Source organism: Orcinus orca, chromosome 14 (genome assembly GCF_937001465.1).
Source record: "Orcinus orca chromosome 14, mOrcOrc1.1, whole genome shotgun sequence".
Taxonomy (NCBI): Eukaryota; Metazoa; Chordata; class Mammalia; order Artiodactyla; family Delphinidae; genus Orcinus; species Orcinus orca.
This window is the reverse complement of record NC_064572.1, coordinates 57,113,970-57,123,377: the sequence shown is the minus strand read 5'-3', so window position 1 is coordinate 57,123,377 and position 9,408 is coordinate 57,113,970. Positions and strand designations below refer to the sequence as shown.

At 52.5% G+C, this 9,408-nt stretch overlaps 1 protein-coding gene across 2 annotated transcripts; it reads right to left on the bottom strand.

The window, feature by feature from the left end:
• Nucleotides 1-3,617: 3,617 nt before the first annotated feature.
• LOC101277533 (cytochrome P450 26A1) lies at nt 3,618-7,978 on the bottom strand. Of its 2 annotated transcripts, none has more exons than XM_049696984.1 (7): nt 7,622-7,978; nt 6,916-7,140; nt 6,375-6,665; nt 6,127-6,285; nt 5,506-5,640; nt 4,819-4,971; nt 3,618-4,549 (listed from the first exon to the last, which is right to left on the bottom strand). In XM_049696984.1, exons 2-7 carry the CDS (start codon nt 7,120-7,122, stop codon nt 4,208-4,210), a joined length of 1,287 nt encoding a protein of 428 aa, XP_049552941.1. In that variant the 5' UTR covers nt 7,123-7,140; nt 7,622-7,978; the 3' UTR covers nt 3,618-4,207. The 2 variants fall into 2 exon arrangements, with proteins under 2 accessions (XP_049552941.1, XP_004279455.1); XM_004279407.4 differs by having other exon boundaries at nt 4,035-4,549; nt 7,334-7,644.
• Between the last annotated feature and the right edge of the window lie 1,430 nt (nt 7,979-9,408).

The following is a 9,408-nucleotide window of genomic DNA, read 5'->3' as shown; positions in this document are numbered from 1 at the left end:
GACTCTACTTCAAAAGAAGGAAAGCTTGTTTGGCCAAATACCCATGGAGCCTCGGTTTCAGGAATGTGACATGCTGTTAAACCACAGCCGTGTAAGCTTGCGGCTGCTGAGATTTTCCAAGGAAGAAAGTTTCACTTTTCAAAGAAAAACATGGCACCGCAAAGCTGGAGAGACATAAGGTGAATGGCGTCGATTGGCCTCAAGAAACACTTTCTCCCAGAGAACACCTCTTATGTGTGAGTGTGTTCTGGGGGAGGGCAGGGAAGCACATGAGAATGAATTTACAAGATTCCAACGATGAGACACAGCTCCTGCCTTTGAGTAGCTTTTCAGGGAGCTCTGGGGAACGTCTCGGGGCATTGCCCCAGAAACCAGGTCAAGAGGATGGTCAGCATGGCACAGCTGGGAGAGGCGTAGGGGCTGCAGGAGCAGACACAGGACCTGGACCTGCAAGCAACAGGTCACAAGGCAGGAGAGAGGTCTCCCAGCAATCAACGCAGGGATTCAGCGTCTCTGTGAAGACACGCACCAGCCTCCCTGGGTCTCCCTCCACATCTGGCTTGGAGCTTTGATAGAACGATCACCAAGGACTGCTGAATGCCTCTGGAAGAGGATGACAGGACGTCCCGTCTCCCTAGATTGGAGTTAACGCATTTCAAAGTAAAGTGAGTATCTGAGCGGTTGAATTAATACAGAATCAAGTCTCAGAGAATCACAATTCTTGAACTTTGGAAGGGAACTTGGGAGAAATGTAACCCAACCTCTCCCTCTGTGTCAGAATCCTTATGGCTGCTTGGTTATCAGCTTCAGTTTGGATGCCTCAGTTGACAGGGAGCTGCCGTCTCCCTTCTATGCCAAGCTCAGCGACCAGTGGTATCCCCACCAGTGTCCATGAAATCCAGGGTGACAGGGTACCAAAAAAGCTGCAGAGGGACTTAGGTTATTGGCTGTGTCATCACCAGAGGGCTCTAGTTGCCTCAAAGTGTTTTCCTTATATGGTGCTAACATTTCCTTCCTTCTCGCTTACCCTCCGCAGTGCACGCTCTGTCCTTCAGAACAGGTCTGAACCCGCATTTACTACAGCAGCACTTTAACTATTGGAAGGTGGGGCCTCCACAGCCTCTCTAAACTTTCCTAGTTCCTCTCACAGTGCTTTTGTGGGGCGGCTCCTGGACCTGGCGAGGGTCGTCTGAACCCTGACTAGTACGCACATGTCCTTCGAGAAACGTGGGCCCCACTCGCTAAAAACCGAGAGCCATTTTCCAGGGAGAGTGAAAGCAACATAGGTCAAGTCATGGGCAGTACGTGGGCAACGCTCAAAACCACAGCCACAGTGGATGGTGGCTACTTCAGAAGCTAAAAGACGGTCCAGACCAACCCCGCCTGGGGTGACTCTTCCAGAGGGGCTGGGAAGCCATGACCAGGCCTGAGGCTGAGTATTTGCTAAGCCCTGGGTGATTGTAGCCTCTCACTGTCTGGGGTAAAAGCAGGCCCCGGGCCAGAGTCTGTGGACCCTGGATTTCATGGACACTGGTGGGGAAACCACTGGTCGCTGAGCTTGGCATAGAAGGGAGAAGCCCGCCCCCTTGTGGACCTCTGGGGGGTGGCAAGGTACAAAAAGCACCCTGAAACCTAAAAGGAGATGAGGGGTCTGGGGGGAGAAGCTGCTTCCTGTCACTGCTCCCATTTCCCCAGTTGCCTGCAAGACAATTGATCTCTGGAGTGTCACAGGGCAGGGGAGTGGTGGCAGGGGACGTGAAGGGAAGTTAGGATGTGGAGACTGCTGGGTCTTCTGGCAACAGAAAGTTGGAGACAAATCAGGCAGGTGTTACTAGATGTTGGGGAAAAAAAGAACGAAGAAGGAAAAAGCAGCAGGAGGTCTTTCCTGGTTCTGCCACTCCCTGGGTGGCCCCAGGCAAATCACAGGCCCTCTCTGGGCCTCCCAGGGCTAAGCTGCGTGAAGACTGCAATCCCTCTGAATGCTGGTGCTTTATGGACTGAGCTGGATGCCTTCATATGCCAGCCCTGACAATGGCCTGTCCTCGGTGGTACCACGCCCCTGACTGAAGACAAGGGGGGATGGGAGGCAGCCAGGGCAAGGGGTACGTGTGGAAGGGGAGACGGAGGCCACCAACTTGACCCCCTTGGCAGGTCTACCCAAGGCCCAGGAGGGCACAGCACCCTCCATCACAGTGCCAGGCCCCTGGGAGCCCCAAAGAGTCCTTTCTCATAGTGGTCTCCCGTCCTTCCACAACGCTGGCCAAGTCTAAATCTGGAACAGTGGCCTCCTCCTGAAACACTTCTCCACTGGGTGACGCGTGAACGCTGACCCAGAGGAGGCTGGGCTGTATAAAACACGCTTGCCCCATTGTGACCAGGGCCCATCTAATGTCCACGCGGCAGCCACAAACATCGATTCTGCCTCACGCGAACACGTTGAAACTGCCTTTACTCAGCACTAAGCGCATTACCAAAGATTGTGTTCTTAACGTATTTTCGAGATAAATTCTGCGCTACTCTGTAATCGACGAGTCTAATTAAGCTAAGTGTAGCCCTGGGAGATGCAACCCAGAAGCACTTTCCTCAGAGCTCTCCGGATAAAAAATATAGGTGGATTTCAAAAATTAAATTATATGCTAAAATGGCTGAAATTTCTTTCTGCACTATGCTCATAGAGACACGCGGTCACGGTGTCACCGAAGACAGGGTTTTGAAACACTGACTGTCCTCTGGCAAAAAGAAAAGTATTAAAGTCCTTAAAAAATGACCTTGTATAAATTATCCGAAATAATGTCCTCAGGCTAGTGTCCTCCTAACTGGGATGATGGGGGGGGGGGTCAGCTTTGTACACCACAGTACACTAAAGCTTTGTCTGAAAAAAAAAAAAGCCTGTAATTTCTCATTTTTAAAAAAGGCATTTATAAGGTTATTATAAGGTATTATAAATTATTATGTAAACACCCCTTAAAAAACAGAGGATTCCAACCTTAAGTTACAATCCAAGTTCCACCTAAAAAACTAAAGTCAGGTAGAACATGTAATTCTCATTGTAGTCAGAACCCTTCTCAAACACCTATTTAGACCACCTAGTTTTTCCGCAGTATTGCCGAATTCTAAAATTGTAATGAAAAATTTAAAGTCCAAAACCTACAAGCCATCAGAGTTTCAGCAAGCAGATTGTGCCATTTCAAAACTGAAAATGTGCTTGCATAAGCAAGTCACTGGGCTAACCTTTCTGGATTGAGAGTCTGGCCTTCAGTTCAGAACATGGCTATGCCAGGGTCAGAAATGTGACAAAACTGCGTTTTCACGGAGGTTAGCCAAGGTTCACAGGGTCATGACTGGGCCATTTTATCAGTCATGTCAGGCTCACACCCTATTGCCTGGCATAGATAAAAACTTTATCTGTCAGTTTGTTAAATTTACTCCTCCTGCCTTATTTTCAATAAAGAAAACCTGGACTCGCTTATCTAAACCAGAGATTGGCCTTTTCCAATACTGTTTTCATATGCAACTTCAGAGTAAAGGAAACACGCCAGTGTTTTGGGGTCTCATTTTAGTCAATAACTTTGTCTTACCTAAAACTTTAATTTCAGAAAACAGTTCTGACACTGTGCGACACCATAGATTTATTATATTTATTAAACATACTAAGTTTATGGCTGAAGGTGTTATATTAGATGATCTTCTCAAAGTGTTCTCTTTTCAAATTCAGCTTTCCCTAAAGTAAAGCAAACCCCTCCCCCAATTTTTAATTAACTTTGATAGCTTTTCCAAATAGAGAATCTAAATTATCATCGAAAACTTAACAAAATTACCTTTAGACTAACTCACACACATATAATCCATGCTTTCTAATAACTGTTAAGAGAAAAAAACAGCTCAAGTTTCTTCCTCCCAGAAAATAGATGTGTACAGATGACAAGTAAAGCCATGAATGTAGACATTTAGAAATCTGGTTAAATATAAAACCGGTGAGTTTCCCCCCACAGGAATATTAAACGCGACACAAGCACCTTCAGATTTGACTTTATTTGTAAACTATCCAGTTCATTATTTTAATATTTAAAGACTGTGGTACTGTAGAAGAGACACATAAATATTATAATATACATTTAGAAATTAAATATAATAAAATCAACATGACACTAGGTAAAAACACATATGTACTCTTCCAATAAGTCTGAGGTCTGGGCATTCCCGCCCATCAGATTTCCCCCTGGAAACGGGTGAACCTTGCCGGGAGATCGTCCACAGGACACACGGTGGGACTCGTTTTCATTGTAGGAGGTCCATTTAGAAGCTGCCAGTCACAACGCCTGGCCAGCTCCACTGTAAATATTTTGAGAAGAATTTTTGCGAACTCTTTCCCTACGCAGCTCCTAAGGCCTCCTCCAAATGGAATGAAGCTGAACCTGGATGCATCCTCCGGGTGAGGCAGCAGAAAGCGGTCAGGATTGAATTCCTCCTTGTTGGTGAAGATATCGGCGACATCGTGAGTATCACAAATACTGTAGATAACATTCCAGCCCTTGGGAATCTGGTATCCCTGCAAAAGATTATGAAGTCCAAAGGACTGACAAACTGGAATTCAACCTTCAACAGGAAAAAAATCTATCACTGATATCCTTGGAGGAGTTATGAGCTGAAAGAAAGGAGGAGGGGGAGGTGGAGAGAGAAACAGAGAGACAGACATTCAGAGGCAGGACAATGTTATCAAAAGCCTAAGAAATTTAAGTCGAAGGACAGAGAAACAAAGGGAGATTTAAAACTACAACACAAAAGGTAAGCGTGGGAGGGAGAGAACTTTTAACTTACATTTAATTCAAAAGTCTTAAGAGCGACCCGAAATCCTCCTGGAACTGGGGGATTCAGTCGAAGGGTCTCTTTAATAACACACCCAGTGTATTTAAGCTGTTCCAAAATTTCCATGTCCAACTTGTTGTCTTGGTTGCCCTTGCAAAGTAAACCCTATCAAAACAGTCACACAGAGGTGAACGCTTATTCTGTGCTCCAATAAAATCAGCCCAGCAGACGTAAACAGGGCTTAAATAGCGGCTGGACCCAAAGGGCCTCATGATGGGAGAGTGTGAGGGGGAAACAGGGAGCAGCTAGCTGCCATTTGCCTCCACCCCTGGGCCCAAGTCCACTATCTGTTTACAAGAGATACAAGTTCCAAGAGAATGCTGCTCACCAGTTAGAACCACCAAGTTTCTCCCCTCCCCCAATCACCACCGCCACTGCTGGCTGCCACCACAGTCCCCCAGGAGTTCCCCGTTCATGCCCTTGAACACACAAATCCAAGAAAGTGGAACCTATCTGAAAATCTCCAAGGTTCTGCAAAACGGGGAGAAGAGGTAGAAGTACAAGGCTGAACCCTGCCCGAGTGGGATCACAGCTCAAGATTCCTTCTTTTTTATCAGGAAAGCACACTTACCTTTTGGGAAGCTGGCTAGAGAGTAGCTGAGTTTCTTAAGGTAATCCCCCCACCCCCAGTTCCCTTACCTTACTTTTCAGCTCCTCTCGGAGTTTCTGGAGGACATGTGGGTAGAGCCCCAGGTAAGTGATCAGAGATGTAGCTGCACTGGCTGTGGTTTCGTGTCCTCCAAAGAGGAGCTCAGTTGAAGACTGCTTTAGTGCCTAAGAGTGGATTAAGACGAACGTTTTGACAAGTCTGCATGCAATTTTACAGAGCGAATACTCAGAATAGAACTGGGGGTTCTGGAGGGAAGATGAGAAGGGCTGAAAGTGTGCTGACAGAAAATCCATTTAAACAAAATGCTAAGACCCTTCAGTTCAGCTAGAGCAGGAAGGCCAGTAAGATCCCACTCTCCCAGGAACTCTTAAATTAAAGCCTTGGTTGTATTATAATCGCCCAACATTCTTTATTTACATCTTGCAAATTCCAACTTTCCCTTTAAGACCTGGAAGGGATAGGGAACGAAGCCTCTCCCCACAGCTCCGCGGACCAGGTGTCTCAACTTCTGTGTCCCATCCCTGGGGTCTGGGCGGGCTTCCCACTCTCGGAACCTGGGCCCCAGGCGGGCACTTTGGGGACCCCAGGAACTGCGACTGGAAAGCCAGGGGATCAAACTCCGCCGTGCCTCTCCTGAAGCTGCCACTCACCTGCATGTCCAGCCTCTCTCCCCTCTCCCACGAGTGCTCGATCAACAGCTGCAGCGCATCTTTGTAGCCCCCGTCCGCCTCGGCCGCCCGCAGCCCGCAGATCTTGGCGCGAATATTCTCCTCGATGCGCGCGTGGATGAGGTTCCGCGCCTTCAGTCCCTGAGCGCAGAGAGCGCACGGCGGTGAGCAGAAGCCCGGACCCCGCGCTCCCGGAGCCCCTAGCTCCGCACCCTACATGCCGCCCTTACCCGGTACAGCCCGCTGAAGGGCACGTCTATGGGCAACGAGAAGAGATTGCGGGTCATTTCCTCGAAGGCCTCTACCAGCTGCTGCTCTGCTTCCCCGCCGCTCGCCAGCCGGGACTCGCAGCCCATCAGGATGCGCATAGCGATGCGGAACATAAGGCGCTTCACCTGGGGGTAGACTAGGAGGCCGCTCTCGCCGCAGCTCAGCCACTGCTCCAGGCAACTGCCCACTTCCTCGGCGATCACTGGCACGTAGCACTGGAGCGCCTCGCGGCTGAAGGCCCGCATAATCACCTGAGATCCGAGGAGGGAAGAGTGTTAAAACCGGGCCCCACCCGCCCCTCTCGCCTTCCGGGGCCCCCTTCCGGAAACCCACAACCCCACCAGACCCAAGGCACTTCCCGGCTGGGAAAGCTACACTGGGTTTGAGAGGGTCCCTAGCCGACGCCTTATGCAGCTGGCGCTCGCCCAGCACCTATTTGCCTGAACCCCTCACGCGAATCGGGTCCCCCTTCCTGCCCAGGCGCCGCCACCCCGCCCTCACCTTCTTGCGCTGCTTGTGCAAGGAGTCGTGCAGGTTGGAGAGGCAGCCGGAGCCCAGGATGGTGCGCACAGACGCGGGCCACTGGACTGACACCAGCCGGTGCTCCCCGAGCAAGATGCGCCGCACGTTGTCCGCTCCCATCACCCGCACCGTGGGCCGACCGAACAGATGTGTCTTGTAGATGAAGCCGTATTTCTTGCGCTTCATCTGCAGGAACTTCCTTCGCTGCGAGAGGAAAGCGGAGGAGAAAGGCGGGAGTGAGGGGGCGCCAGGGAGCGCCGAGCCTCCGGCTAGTACTGATTCTAGCCTCAGTCACCTCCCTCCCGGGGGCGCCTACCCCGGTTTCAGTGGAAGCCTGGAGCCGAGTCGGGCTCCGGGGCTCCGGGAAACCGCCCTGTCCCTCCCCTATCTCCCTTACCTGAAGCACCATCTGCAAAGTTTCCCCAAAGAAGGGGAAGCCCATAGTTCCGGGGGGCAACGGGAGGGCGCAGCTGCGGTCCCGGCTGCTCACGCAGTACAGGTCCCAGAGCTTGATCGCTGCCAGGAAGAGCAGCAGCGGTAGCACGAAGGTGCAGAGAGCACTGGCCAGCAATGCTGGGAGCCCCATGGCGCGCCGCGACCTCCCGCGCCACCTGCCGCCGTCGCCAGAGCTCCGAACCTGCCGCGCGCCCGCTTTATAGGCGGCCCAGGTTGCTGCCCACGTTACCTTAGACAAATTAGTTCACCCAAAGTTCATCTTTAATTGCGGATTGGGCCCCTGGCTCCTCCCCCCTCGAGGCGCTGCCCAAAATCTTTAACCGTTTGTTCCGCGCAGAGGCAGAGGCGGCGCGGTGGCGGTTTCCCTCGGAGCGCGCCTCCTGGGGTGCAGGGCTAGGAGCAGCCTGCTTCGCCCATACAAGTTGTGCGGGGCTCTGGGACGCTGGCAGGGGCCGACCCGGGCTCTGGGGAGCGGGAACTCCAAACCCTGGGCTTCCTGGCGGTCTCTTTGGAATCCCTCCCACCGGGTCCGACGGGCGGTCCCAGACCAGAGCTGCCTGCACTGGCTTTCCGTTTACAGGCGCCGTGTGGGCCCCCTTCCACCTGCTGAGGGAGCAAAGGGAAGTGCGTTCAGAGATCGTCCAGCTTCCTTGTCCCACAGGTGGGGAAACTGAGGTGCAGAACGCAGAGCAAAACGCAGGCCTCCCGATTCTTCCAAAGATCCCGCAGAAGAGCCCAGGGCCAGGACCCAAACGAGAGTCGCGGGGAGTCGTGACCGGCTGACCATAGATTGGCAGCTCTCCAAACCCCTCAAGGAGGTCCACACTCATGAAGTCTTGGAAAGTCCTACTTAAGGTACAAGAGAGGCTCCAGAGCCTCAGGACTCCAGGTGCAGCCCTGCACAAGCCTAAGCCCTAACTCTGACTCCCCAGTGGGGGACCGCGGTGACAATTCATCCGCGGCTCGGCGGCAACCAGAGCTCTGCGATCCTGCCACAGCCATTTGTACCTGACAGCATCAACTTTGCTTGACACTACGGGTCTCGTCTGTGCTGTAACTCAAAGGCACTTCCTATGTGGCTCCCGACACTAACTCTGACTCCCCAGTGGGGGACCGCGGTGACAATTCATCCGCGGCTCGGCGGCAACCAGAGCTCTGCGATCCTGCCACAGCCGGCCGGATTCCGAGGGCCCTGGGGCTAGCAGCTCCAGCTAGGCAGAGGGGAAGAGGGTCTTTAGCCCTGGCAGGATAAGGACGCCGAGATGGAGGATGGATGGAAAGCCCGGAGTCTGGGCTGTGAGTCCCAGCTCCATCTCTACTTGAGTGACCTTGGGCAAGTTACCGCACATCCTTGCGCCTGTTTCCTCCTCCTTAATATGGAGGTGATCATTCCTGGCCTGTCTACACCACGAGGAAGCTGTGAGTTTCCAAAAGGGGCTCCTGGTTGCAAATACTCTTCCCAGCTCCAGGCACGCTAGGCTACGTTACCAAGGTAACCTGGGCTCCGGGCACTGGAGCCATCCTCTGCTCTCCCAGCTCCTGCCGGGCAGAAAGCCACCCAGGCGAGAGGGGGATTGGGCCCTAAACTCAGGCCTCTGCCGGCCGCTGATAAGAGTGTTGAGGGAATCCGTACTGGGAAGTGAGTCTTCTGGCCTTCGCCCAGCTATACCATCGACTGCTCCTGCAGCCAATGCCTGGAGCTCGGAGACTGCGGGAAGCGCACGTGCGCTCCCTGATTCCTGCCTGGTCAAGCCAGTGGGACTGGGTCCAAACTGCCTCGGACCAGTCAGGGCCACACGCCCCCTTTGATTTGAGTGATGAACCCTCCAGTCGCGCCTAAAACGAAGCAATGATATGTTTGTTTAAAACTGAAGAGCCGGCTCTCCCAGGAGCATGCCTCACTCATTGGAAAGCGTACCTTGGGGATGGAATATACCTTGATCCTGACAGCTGTTAAATACGCGGCCCTCCCGCGGTGGTCCCCAAACCCGGCGGGTCGGGAAGTGTCTGCGGAGT

Bases quoted from the DNA above. Each gene is read 5' to 3' on its own strand.
- LOC101277533 (XM_004279407.4), bottom strand. From the start codon at position 7,522: ATGGGGCTCCCAGCATTGCTGGCCAGTGCTCTCTGCACCTTCGTGCTA. The intron at 6,666-6,915 runs GTGAGGGCGGGG...CTCGGATCTCAG, and splicing joins TGCACAAGCAGCGCAAGAAG to GTGATTATGCGGGCCTTCAG. The intron at 4,550-4,818 runs GTAAGTTAAAAG...AATCTTTTGCAG, and splicing joins TTAAGACTTTTGAATTAAAT to GGATACCAGATTCCCAAGGG.